Genomic DNA, 13,593 nt, shown 5'->3' on the forward strand with positions numbered 1-13,593 from the left:
TTTAGATATATTTTGATTTATTATATATTCTTAGCTTCTGTTTATATATTTTTGGCTCTCAAGAGGGTTGGTTGATGGGGTGGGAGGGTGGGTGGGGACTTTTTTTTCTGAATTTTATATAAGTATATATATTTAAAAAAAACATCTTTATGGAATGTAGTTGTATTACTACTTCTTTTCTTCTTTGGCTTGGCTTCGCGGACAAAGATTTATGGAGGGGTGTGTCCACGTCTGCTGCAGGCTCGTTGGTGACTGACAAGTCCGATGCGGGACAGGCAGGCACGGTTGCAGTGGTTGCAAGGGAAAATTGGTTGGTTGGGGTTGGGTGTTGGGTTTTTCCTCCTTTGTCTTTTGTCAGTGAGGTGCGCTCTGCGGTCTTCTTCAAAGGAGGGTGCTGCCCGCCGAACTGTGAGGCTCCAAGATGCACGGTTTGAGGCGATATCAGCCCACTGGCGGTGGTCAATGTGGCAGGCACCAAGAGATTTCTTTAGGCAGTCCTTGTACCTCTTCTTTGGTGCACCTCTGTCTCGGTGGCCAGTGGAGAGCTCGCCATAGCATATGATCTTGGGAAGGCGATGGTCCTCCATTCTGGAGTCGTGACCCACCCAGCGCAGTTGGGTCTTCAGCAGCATGGATATTACTACTAATGATCTTTCAAATAATTTTTTTTTTTTTTTTAAAAAGAGAATGAACTGACAGGAGATGGCTGCACCAGTCTGGAATGGGGGCACCAATATCCTTGAGCGGAAAGCCCTCCAAAAAGTAGTAGACACAGCCCAGGACATCACAGGCAAAGCCCTCCACACCATCGAGAACATCTACAGGGAATGTTGCCATTGGAGAGCAGCATCAATCATCAAGGATCCACTCCACCCAGCACATGCTCTGTTCTCGCTGCTGCCATCAGGAAAGAGGTCTAGGGGCTACAGGACTCGCACCACCAGATTCAGAAACAGCTGCTCACCTTCCACCATCAGATTCCTCCCAATCATGGAATCATTTAAGGAGTCTTACTTGTGCACTTTATTGATTTAAAAAAAAAATGTTATTCTTTCTGTATTGCACAGTTGCTTACATTTCTTTATTTGTTTACATGCGGAGTACATTGTGTACAGTTTTTTGTGCACTTCCAATAAGTGTTAATTCTGCCTTGCCTGCAAGAAAAAGAATCTCAGAGTTTTATGTGATGTCATCTTATGAGATACTCTGACAATAAATCTGAAGAGCATTCATTATGTTTACAAAGACACAATAGGTTAAAGGATCCATGCAAACATCATTGGGGCAGGGATGGAACATACATTTAAAAAGCAACTTCGCTCCCATCATTTCACAGAGAACAGAATTTTATACCCTCAAAAAATACTTACGTGTTGTTCTTGAAGTCAAATTTAAAGAGGGCATGGGTTTCCAAGGGAATGCTGTTCATTATCAGCAAGCATTTATCAGAGTCATCCACCTGTGTCAGAAACACGATTGTGTTATAGGATGAAAACAAAAGGAAGAAACACCTCCAAGTACCGTAATCAACCATCGATCGCATCATCAGTGAATTCCCCTCAACTTACTTTTGGGCAGGGCTTCCCAAATTTTTTTTCTTTCCACCAGGTGCTCTGTGATTAGTAAAGGATTACTTAAGGTGGTATGTGAGTGGAAAGAAAAAGTTTGGAAAACTATGCTTCGATTGACAAGGTTTCAAGATATAAAAGAAGGCTGAATGAGTTGAAAGATGCTATTTACACTGGTTGGATGTGTCATAAAATTAGAGACACAGGGCAGTGGAACTTTACAAATCTTTTACAGTTAGGTTTGATATTAGCTGAGATATAAAATTCTTTAAAATGTTACTTTTAATTGTTAGTATAAATTAAGCTGCCACAATATGCCAAGACAAAATAAATATAAAAGGATTTATTGCATAAAGAAAGTGGCATTTCAACACTGCAATTCGCCTAGCATCACGATCACTCTACGGCAGATGTAATATCGCTGGCTCTCCACTCAGCTTTGGATCATCTCGAAGATAGCAATTTATACAGAGCTGCTCTTCACAGACTTCCCCCCTTCTTCTTCTTTGGCTTGGCTTCGCGGATAAAGATTTATGGAGGGGTATGTCCACGTCTGCTGCAGGCTTGTTGGTGACTGACAAGTCCGATGCAGGACAGGCAGGCACGGTTGCAAGGGAAAATTGGTTGGTTGGGGTTGGGTGTTGGGCTTTTTCTCCTTTGTCTTTTGTCAGTGAGGTGGGCTCGGCCTTCAACACCATTTTTCCTTCAGTACTGGTCAAGAAGCTACAAACTCTAGGCCTCTGTACTCCCCTCTACAACTGGATCCTTAACTTTCTCATTGGAAGACTACAGTACGAATTGGAAACATCTCCTCCTCACAGGCGCACCTCAAGGACGCATGCTTAGCCCACTGCTCTACTTGTTATACACCCATGACTGTGTGGTCAGACAATTCCAATGGCATCTACAAATTTGTCGATAAAACCACAGTTGTTGGCAGAATCACAAACAGCAATGAGGAAGTGCGCAGGAGGGAGACATATCAACTTATTGAGTGGTGCCATGGCAAGAATCTTGCACTCAACGTTTGGAATATCAAGGAGATGATTGTGGACTTTAGGCGGAAGTCAGGGGAACATGACCCAGTCCTCATCGAAGGTCAAGAACTTCAAATTCCTGGGTGTTAACATCTCTGAGGATCTGTCCTGAATCCTCCATGTTGTTGTAATCATGAAGAAGGCTCGCCAGCGGCTATACTTTATGAGGTGTTTGAGGAGGTTCAATATCTCACCGTCTATAGGTGTACCATGGAGAGCATTCTGGCTGGTTGAATCACTCTCTGGTATGCAGGCGACAACTCTCAGGACAAGAATAAACTCCAGAGGGTTGTTAACTCGGCCTGCAACATCACCAGTCGTCCCTCCATCAAGGACATTTACAGGAGGCGGTGTCTTAAAAGGGCAGCCTCTATCCTCAAGGACCCCACCACCCAGGCCATGCCTTCTTCACTCTGCAACCATCGGGAAAAAGGTACAGGAGCCTCAAGACGAGCACCCAACAGCACAAGGACAGCTTCTTCCTCTCCGCCATCAGATTCCTGAATAATCAATGAAGCAAACACTGCCTCACTTTTTTTTCAATTTATTGTTGTCATTGAGGTTGATATGAATGTTTGCATTATGATGTTACCTAATTTCGTGACGCGTGCATGATAATATATGGTGGTCCCGGAGTCGTTTATGGTTAGGGTTTGGGAGGTTAAAGCGTCTCTTTACTGCTGGGGAAAAAAAAACTGTTCTTGAACCTAGAGCTGCTCTACTTCAGATTTATTTGTGGAAATAGGCTAATAAACTTCCCACATTACACCCATGAGAATGCATTGAAAGCCAAGCCTTTGGCCATAATCCACTTATGGAGATTCTGGCATGGAAGGTGTTACAGTATTTATTTCTTCAACAGTACTTACTGTATATTCGGCCATACTATCAGTCTTCTTTTTTGAAAGGCTGAACCCAATCTGATTTATATACACATGGAGAGAGGGAGGGAGAGAGAGACAAAAAGAAAAAATACACATGATCAAAGTAATTTTTAAGCAATAAACATCCCTAATACACAAGATAAATAAACAGATGGTGCAAAAATCTCTTTCCAGCTTCGAACTGGTGTTGTGACACATATCAGAAGACATTCAATTTCTATATTATGTCAACCGTTACACACGGCAGTACAGGCTCTGGAGGGTTACAGTGGTAAGTCATTCATCCTTCAAGTCAGCTGTCATTCACAATGATCTACCCGAGTCTCCATCTTTTTTTAAAAAAAAACACAGTAGAATCCAATTTCAGCTATTTAAACCCTTGCTGCTCAATTAACCACCACGGCATACATTTTGGAAAGTCGGAGGAAACCCACCGAGATATGGGCAAACAAAGGTATATATCCAAAGTTTTGGGCCTGAGCCCTTCTTCAAGGTATCTTGAACGCTTTGAGACCTGCTGAGTTCCTCCAGATTTTGATTTTATCACAAAAAAAGTAGATCAAATTGCCGAAAACCCAACAGCATGAATATTGAATGTCCCAATTTCAAGCTGGTTCCACTGTTTCTATCTGTCCTATACCCATTTTCACACTGACCCACCCCCCCCCCCGACCCCTCCTCAGTGGTCTTCTTTCTTTCCTGTCATCTCTTCCATTTTCATTTGTCCAGTATCTTATTATCTCAGCCCCTCTCACTTTGTTCTCAAGTCAGGGTCCTGCCCAGAAATGTTGACTGACCATCTCTTTCCATGGAGGCTGCCTGATCTGTCAAGCCCCTCATCTTTCTGCATCTGCCGTTTCTTATGTTTGTTTGGATATCAAATAGCATGATCATTTGAAGATCGCAGAGGGATCAAAGGAGATCACAGTCCATAAATCCGGATACCAGAAATCTGGATGACCTGAGAATCCGTTTTCAAAACTCTCAAACATTTTTAAATTTAGCGGGTTTTTGTGAGCGTGCGTACAAGCGTAGGTGCCACAGATACATAGCGGCAACAAACGACCACATTTAAAACAGGTAATCTTGTCACAAAGATATTATTTTGTACATTGTATTTTTCTTCAATAATGTTCATCTTTAAACTAATTTCAAGCATTACATGCTCTTTAGGTAGTGAAAAAATTTTAACCTTACATTTTTGTTAAGTATTGACTTTATTTTCATTTAAAACTGCTCGTTTAGATAAATCAAGCATGCTATATTTGCTAATGAATGAATTATCTCTTCTTTAGTATTCCTTAAATTTGAATTTTAAAAGTATTGCCCAAGAATCTCGAAAATCCAGACTGACCCAATCGCTGAGCAGTCTGGATTTTAGGATTTCTATTGTATTGTGAAGTTCATGTAGAAATTTGACACTATGTTTATGGATGATGTTTCAAAGGATCAGCTTGTCAGGATGGCACAGTTGGTGCAACACCTTTAACTGGGGTTCGAATCCCTCACTCCATGTCTGCATGCATTTTCCCCAGGTGGTTTCCTCCCACCATTCAAAACGTACCTGGGGTTGAAGATCAATCGGGTGCAAAAGTAGGCCATTTGGCCCTTCAAGCCTACACTGCCATTCAATATGATCATGGCTGATCAGTACCCGGTTCCAGCCTTCTCCCCATACCCCTTGATCCCGTTAGCCACAAGGGCCAAATCTAACCTACTATTAAATATTGACAAGGAACCGGCCTCAACTACTTCCCATGGCAAAAAATTCCACAGATCCATCACCCTCTGAGAGAAGATATTTTTCCTCATCTCAGTCCTAAAAAGCTTCGCCCTTATCATTGATGGTGACTGGATGATTAAGAATGGAACCAGGTAAGTGAGGATGCAGCCGACTAGATGATGGAGAAATGGCATTGAAGGAGATGGCAAGGTCAACCTTGTCAAAGGCTATAGACAAAATTTTTTGACGAGTACAAACAGGGCTGCTTTAGTAGTGTTTCAGATATAAAACATGACTGAAGGGATTCAAACAAATTATTTTGGGTCAGGATTTTATTGGATTTGATCTCTACACTCTCTGAGCCAATTAGTCTACATCAAGATGGGAGAATTGCCAAACTACTATTCAGTCATCAGCAGGATTAACTTAAAGCCCCTGCCCAGACAATCATGTGGTTTTCCACATCATACGCAAATAGTTATTTAACCCCTCCATAAATCTTCGTCCGCGAAGCCAAGCCAAAGAAGATGACTAAGACTAATTTTCTCCAAACAGATGAAGCTGGTCTACTTTGTGTATCCATGGAAATGTATGAGAAAAAAAAATCTTTATGGATATCTTTATGCTTTCTGGGCTCTATAGTGAGGAGTCCTGGCACAATTAGCATAGCAGTTAGCGCGACTCTATACAAGTACAAGTGATCTGGGTTCGAATCTGGTGCTATCTGTAAGGTGTTTGTACGTTCTCCCCATGACTTGCGTGGGTTTTCCCGGGTGCTCCGGTTTCCTCCCACTCTTCAAAATGTGTCGGGTTGTAGGCTAACTTTGGTGTAATTGGGTAGCATGGGTTTGAAAGTCAGAATCAGCTTCTATCATGTTGTAAATAAATTTTAAATTTAAATTGCATTATTTCCAAGTTAGACAGCATGTCATCCAAAGTACTTACTAAAATCTTCTCCAAGGCTACGTCTGTTCTTAACTGAAGACTTGTGAGGTTTACTAACAAGGTCCCATTAGTGCAAAAGCCAAAAGTGTTCAGATGAACTTTTGATCTTGTATCTTCCTAAAACAACAAAAGGTGAAAGTGATATGAATACAGGGAGCCATCCATGACCAACTGGGCAGTGCCTCAGCAACACCAGCCTTGCAGACGATGATCATTCTAAATGGAACTCAACCTCAATCATACAGGTACCGAAGAAGAGCTGGGTGAGCTGCCTCAATGGCCATCAACCAGTGGCACTCGCATCTACTGTGATTAAATGATTTAAGAGGTTGGTTATAGCCAGAACTATATAGTACCTTGTCCCATTGCAATTCACCTACCGACACAATTGCCCCAAAGCAGATGCAATCTCACTGGCTCTCCACTCAGTCCTGGATCACCTAGACAACAGCAACATGTACATATGGCTACTTTTCATTGCTTACAGCTTTCAACACTGTTGTCCCCTCTTGCTGGTCAGCAAGCTTAAAAACTTGGGCCTCTGCATTCCCTCTACAACTGGATCCTTGACTTCCTCTTCGGAACATCAGTGTGAATCGGTAACAACGTCTTCTCATTGAGAATTAACACGGGTGCATCTCAAGGATGTGTACTTAGACCAATGCTCTACTCTCTTTTTACCCATGACTGTATTGCTAGGCGCAATTCAAATGCCATCCACCACAGTCATCGGCAGAATCATAGACGGTAATGAGGAAGCATTCGGGAGTGAGAGAGCTCAGCTGGTTGAGTGGTGTCACATGAAGAACTTTGTACTCAATGTGAACAAAACTAAGGAACTGATTGTGGACTTCAGGAAAGGGAAACCAAGAGAACACAAATCAGGGTGAGCAGTGGAAAGGATAAATAACTTCAAATTCTTGGGTGTCATAATTTCTGAAGATCTGACTTGGGCCCTTCAAGTTGATGCAAACATGAATGCACACAGCAGCAACACTTTGTGAGGAGTTTGAGGAGATTCGGTTTGTCACCAAAGACTCTTGCAAATTTCTACTGGTGCACTATGGAGAGCGTTCATGCTCATAACAATAAATTCTGAACACTCACTGTTCAAGTCCAGGTCAGTGAACTGCCTCTTCAACTGAGACATTCCTCTCACTGCAAGTCTTGTTAAGTAACACTCGTTCACAATGTGCTTCACAGCCAATGAAGTGTTTTTCAAGTTTATTAACTGTCAGAACCTAGAACCTACCCAAGAAGGAACATAGCTGCCCCAAGCAGCAATACGATAATGACCAGAAAATGCTTCAACTTCAGGTGAAGGCTAGATTTTGTCTGAATACTCAAAGTAATTGCCCATCTTATTTTAAACATTGGTCTTTCCCATCCCACAGTACTCAAGTCTCGATTTAACATCTCAGAACCAACCTGATCTAAATATCAACCTGAATTTTCTTTTTGAACTAGGAAGCGTGGATCTCCCAGTGGCCGCCCATTTCAATTACCTTGCTGACATGTCTGTCCATGGTCTCATGCACTGCCAAACTGAGACCACCCATAAATTGGAGGAACAACACCTCATCTTCTATCTGGGCACCCTCCAACCGGATGGTATTAACATCAACTTCTCTGGTTTCCGTTAAATACCCTCCCCCACTTCCCGCTGTCACCTTTAGCCCAGCTCTGTGTGAGCCTCTCCCTCTCTTTCCCTTTCACTGTCTCCTTTCACAAAGCCCAAATCAATTCTCACCTCTCCTCTTATCACATCTGATTAATACTTTTTGTTGGTCTGGACTCCTCCCCCTGGCAGTCTTCAGTCTTTATTTTGATTCCTTCTTGTTCTTTGCTTATAGCTTGAAACATGCTCAAAACATCAGCAATTTATCTTTACCTCCTATGGATGCTGTGAGACCTACTGAGTTCCTCCAGCATTTCTGTGTGCTCTTACTACAATCACAGCATTTTTGAAGAATGGGATTTGAGCAAAGAACCTCTATTGTGAAGAAGTTCTCCCAAATGTCCCCCTTTCACTCTCAATCCGTGTCCTCTGGTTTGTATCTCACCTAACCCTTATCAAATCTCCCCTCATTCTTCTACACTCCAGGGAATAAAGTCAGAACCTGCTTAACCTTTCCGTGTAACTCAGTTCAGCAAATTTTCTCTGCACTCTTTCAATTTTATTGGTAGTTTTCCTGTAGCTAGGTGACCAAAACTGCACACAATCCTCCAAATTTGGCCTCACCAGTGTCTATTACAACTTTACCATAACATCCCGACTCCTATTCTCAAAATGATCTTTTCCCTCTTCCACTTCACCATCTGATCCTTTACAACTTTTTTTTTGTGAGTGAGATGAAATTATTTAACTGCTGAAACATGGTAGCCCAGGTTTTGTTTTCTTTTTTGTTTTGTTCTTTAGTTAGGGGGATATTTTTTGTAATAAAATTTAATTCCTCTTCGCGTTTGGCCTTTAAGGGATTGGGAAGCTCAGTTTATAGATGTTGCTCGATGTCTCTGTTTCTATACATTAACAGTTGTTAATGCAATCCCGATCTCTTTGTATCGTTCTTATCTTTATAAATCTGAAACAATAAAAAGATTGAAAAAGAAAGAGATCCCCCACAAATGCCGAGTGACCATGGATTTGCCTCTGGCACTCCTCCAGCCCAAACCATCGGCAACCCGAAATCCAGATCCGAACCTCCAGCACAATCAGGGACCCTCCCATGCCCTTGGCACCCTCTTGCATCCTGGTTCTGATACCCTTCCAGCCAGTCTTGATCGCAGTTGCCTGCAGCCTGTGTGTGCTCTTTGCTTACACCCCCACTGCCTGTGTGTTCCTCCGCTGCAGAGCCCTCACTGGTCTGCCGCCAGGGTCACCTTCCTGTGGGTCATCTCCTCTGCTTCTACTTCTCAAACTTGGGGGGGGGGGGAGGGGGGGTGCTGGTCTCCCTAGTTTCTGGTGCCATGCACCAATCCTCTGCTTCCCCGGAGTGTGCAACCCCTCATGGCCGCTGCCATAAATAGACATCACCAAACAAACTGACTGTGCAAAACAGAGAGGAAAAAAAAATCAATAGAGTGCAAAAGTCCTTAAATGAGTTCGTTGTTAAGGAATCTGACAGTGGAGGGGGAGCAGCTCATCCTGAATCTGGTGGAGAGAGTCTTGTGGCACCTGTACCTCTTTCCTGATGGCAGTAGCGAGAACAGAGTGTGTGCTGGGTGGTGTGGATCCTTGATGATTGCTGCTGTTCTCTGACGGCAGCGTTCCATGTAGATGTTCTCGATGGTGGAAGGGCTTTGCCTGTGATGTCCTGGGCTGTGTCCACTATCTTTTGGAGGACTTTTCGCTCAGGGGTATTTGTGATATAGAAAATTTAGGTTAAAAAGACTTAAGTTAAAATGTGATGATTAATCATAAACAGGGAAGCCAGAACAGACAGAGAGTTTACTAGCAGTCAAGGACAGAAGGAGCTGCTGAATATGTTTTTTTAAACCTATCTTTTCATGGTCATAGTGAGAGACATGCAGGAGACAAAGGATTGATAAGAAGTGTGAGAAACAGAATTCAGTGAATGTAGAGTTCACAGCGTACGTAACGAACGTGATAATTAATAATGCAGTTATACTTAGAATGTTTTTGTAATACTAACCAATTAAAACAGTATTAATAAGAAGGGGAAGGGCAAATAATAAAGGTATAAAAATCAATGCACTGTATGTATCGGGGCTTAACTGGTGAGAAACCAGTTGAGTCCAACTCTGCAGACTTGTAAATAAAGCTTGTCGTGTCATCAGTTTTAAAGAGACTCATGTGTGAGAAGTTTTATTTCTGACAAATGGGGGCTCGTCCGGGATCTACACTCCGGCCGTGAGGGGAGGCGAGAAGAGGGACATCGGAGGCGGTGCACCCCGCTGAGTTCAGCGGCTCCTAGTCCCTTGCTCGTCGCTTCGGGCGGCTTGAGCGAGTGGTATCCGGACAGGGTGACACGACAAGACGGAGAGGAGAAGGGTGACGGTTCAATCCCCGGGAAGACACCGGTAAGTGACGACTTACGATTGTGGTGTGGGGATTGGGTAACAGGTGTAACGGGATACACCTGTTTGGATAAAAACCTAACGGAATAGATTAAGTATAGATCTTTTGTCGTTGTGTGAGGACCCTGTCGCGGGACTCTAGGATAGACCCCAGGGAAACCTCGGCGGTAACCGAAGGAGGGACAGTACCTCCGACGAAGTGCCGAGAAGAGAGGGGTCAACCCCAGGAAAACCTCAGCGGTAACCGAAGGAGGGACAGCACCTCCGACGAGGCGTCTGAGAGGAAGGGAGTAGGGTCCAGAACGAGAGGGTCCTCAGCAACGATAAACAGATCTAGGTGGGAAAATGGGAGGATCAAAATCTAAGGGCTCGTCTGAAAATTCAGGACAATTCCTGGGAGTACCCCTTGACAGCCCTTTGGGGAGAATGTTTGAAAATTGGGATAGTAAAAGATATCGGGACAAAAACAAGAAAAAGATGGTCCAATATTGTCTCCTTTGGTCAAAACAACCTATTAAAGGTTCCTCGGTCTGGTGGCCGAAATTTGGATCTGATGAGGATTGGGTTAGACAAGCATTAAACATATATGTAAATTCGAGACCAAAGGTGAATCAAGAAGAGTCAGCATATGCATTTTGTTGGGTTCCCTGGCCAGGATCCTTAACAGAATGTTTTAAATTGAGAGTGGCAGGAGAAAAGAAATGGGAACCTCTGGACAACCTTCCCCCTCCTTATATTCCCCCGGTGCCTACTGCGCCCGAGGAAAGCTTATTACCGGAGGGGAAAGGTGATGAATCTGATTGCCCCGAAGGGGGCCGGGATAAAAAGGATGAATTAAGGGAGTCGGACCCTAAACTTCCACCGGTAAACCGACCCTGGACAAGATCCCAGACTGGTCCAGGACCATCAAAGTTTTCAATAAACCTAAATCCCCTGAGAGAAGTTCCTATGGGAGGACCGGGAGGGGGAACGGGATATGTGAATGTTCCCCTAACTAGTACAGAGGTGCGGGGATTTAAGAAAGAAATGAAAAAGTTATTGGAAGATCCTATAGGACTGGCTGAACAGCTTGACCAATTCTTGGGACCAAACACATATACGTGGGAAGAGATGCAGGCAATAATGGGAACATTATTTTCACCCCAGGAGAGGCAGATGATTCGACGGGCTGCCCTCCTCATGTGGGAATATGAACAACCTGGGGACCCTAGACCCCATGAACAAAAATATCCCTTAAATGAACCCAGGTGGGACAAACGAACACCCGAGGGATTGGCAAGTATGAGACAATATAGAGAGTGGACAATTAAAGGGATACGGGAGGCTGTGCCAAAGGGTCACAATTTTACCAAGGCATTTGGGAACCACCAGGGGAAAGACGAGTCCCCTACTGATTTTTTGGAGAGGGTGAGAAAGAATGTCCAACAGTATGCTGGTGTGGACCCTAGTACACCAATGGGTGAACAGCTTATTCGAATTGAATTTGTTTCCAAATCATGGCAAGACGTTAGAAAGAAACTAGAAAAGGAGGAGGACTGGAGTGAAAAACCCCTAAGTGAACTGTTAAAAAAGGCACAAAAAGTATATGTGCAGAGAGAAGAAGAAGATCAAAAGAAGGCGACAAAGGTTATGGTACAGACTATCCGACAGATGAATGCTGAATCCAGAGGGGAAAGAAAACAAAACCTTCCTCTAAACAATCCAAAATATCCAAGAGAGGGAAGACCCCGGAGGTTCGTTAAATGCTATTACTGCAATGAGGAAGGACACTTTAAGAGGGAATGCCCCCGATACAAGAGGGAATTGCGTGCCCTCGAACTTATGGAAGAAGATTAGGGGTGTCAGGGGTTCCAAATGTTAGGGACCAAATATAAGAGGGAACCCCTGGTAAAACTAAAAATTGGTCCCAAGGGAGAAGAGGTGGTGTTTATGGTGGACACAGGAGCGGAACGAAGTAGTGTAATAACTGTGCCAATCGGAACTGAGCCTATAAAAAGTAATTTGACAATTTCTGGGATAGAAGGGGCTCCCAGAATGGTATCAATAATTCCCCAAGTAACAGTAAAACTGGAAGAAAGAGAAGGGGTACAAGACCTCTTGTTATTACCTTCGGCTGGATTTAACCTCCTAGGAAGGGACTTACAGGCTCTCCTAGGTTTGGGTGCCCTCCCTGTGGACGGAGAAGTGCGAGTCCACCTCTGCGCTTTAAAGGAAGAGGATGAACGGCAGATTGACGAGAGAGTCTGGTATAAGGAGGGAAATCGAGGAGGTCTGGACATCCCACCTTTACATGTCACATTAATACCAGGTCATCAGCCGGTAAGGAAACGTCAGTATCCTATTTCTTTGGAAGGGAGAAAAGGGCTACAGCCGGTAATTGAGACTTTAATACGAGACGGACTATTAGAAGAATGCATGTCACCTTATAACACCCCTATACTCCCAGTAAAAAAGTCAGATGGATCCTATCGCCTAGTTCAGGATCTAAGAAGTTTGAATGCTATTGTTCAGACCCGCCACCCAGTGGTGCCTAATCCCTATACTATTATGAGTCGGATTCCCCCAGACCATGAGTGGTTTAGTGTTATCGACTTAAAGGATGCCTTCTGGACTTGTCCGTTAGAAGAGGAAAGTAGAGATATGTTTGCGTTTGAATGGGAAAATCCATGGACAGGTAGACGGAGACAGTTTCGGTGGACTGTATTGCCCCAAGGGTTCACTGAATCTCCAAACCTGTTTGGACAAATGCTAGAACAAATCCTGATGGACTATCCACAATCTGATGATTCCCAACTAATGCAGTATGTGGATGATTTACTATTATCAGGACCCAAGGAACAAGAAATGAGGAGAGAGACCATTAGACTCTTGAATTATCTGGGGAAAAAGGGTCTACGAGTGTCCAGAAACAAGTTACAGTTTGTTGAGAAAACTGTGATATATCTGGGACACCAGATAAGTAAAGGACAGAAACGGATTACCCCTGAACGAATTGCGGGAATCACTAGAATGCCTTTACCCCGTAATAAGAAGGAAATAAGACAATTCCTGGGACTCTTAGGATACTGTAGGTTATGGATAGAGGACTACTCAGCTTTGGTGAAGTTTATGTATGATAAACTGACAAATGAAAATGACTATCCATTGAAATGGACCCAGGAGGAGGAGGGATGGTTCGAGGACTTGAAACATCGCCTAACACGAGCCCCAGTGCTCACTCTGCCCTCTTTAAAACAGCCCTTCCAGCTATTTGTCACTCATAACCAAGGAACAGCTGTGGGAGTTTTAACACAGGAAAAAGGCAGTCAGCGACACCCAGTAGCTTTCCTTTCCAAAATGATGGACCCAGTGTCTCGCGGATGGCCGACGTGTATCCAAGGAGTAGCGGCTGCTGCTCT

At 43.7% G+C, this 13,593-nt stretch overlaps 1 protein-coding gene across 2 annotated transcripts in view; it reads right to left on the reverse strand.

The window, feature by feature from the left end:
* LOC138758422 (protein GPR107) overlaps window positions 1-13,593 on the reverse strand; it is a 78,205-nt gene that overhangs the window by 54,826 nt on the left and 9,786 nt on the right. For both annotated transcript variants that reach the window (XM_069927318.1, XM_069927317.1), the window contains exons 2-4: window positions 6,158-6,274; window positions 3,475-3,525; window positions 1,371-1,459 (exon numbers count right to left, since the gene is read on the reverse strand). In XM_069927318.1, the coding sequence (XP_069783419.1) occupies window positions 1,371-1,459; window positions 3,475-3,525; window positions 6,158-6,274 (257 nt within the window). The remainder of the gene's footprint in view (window positions 1-1,370; window positions 1,460-3,474; window positions 3,526-6,157; window positions 6,275-13,593) is intronic.

This window comes from Narcine bancroftii, chromosome 3 (genome assembly GCF_036971445.1).
Source record: "Narcine bancroftii isolate sNarBan1 chromosome 3, sNarBan1.hap1, whole genome shotgun sequence".
In the NCBI taxonomy this organism is placed as follows: Eukaryota; Metazoa; Chordata; class Chondrichthyes; order Torpediniformes; family Narcinidae; genus Narcine; species Narcine bancroftii.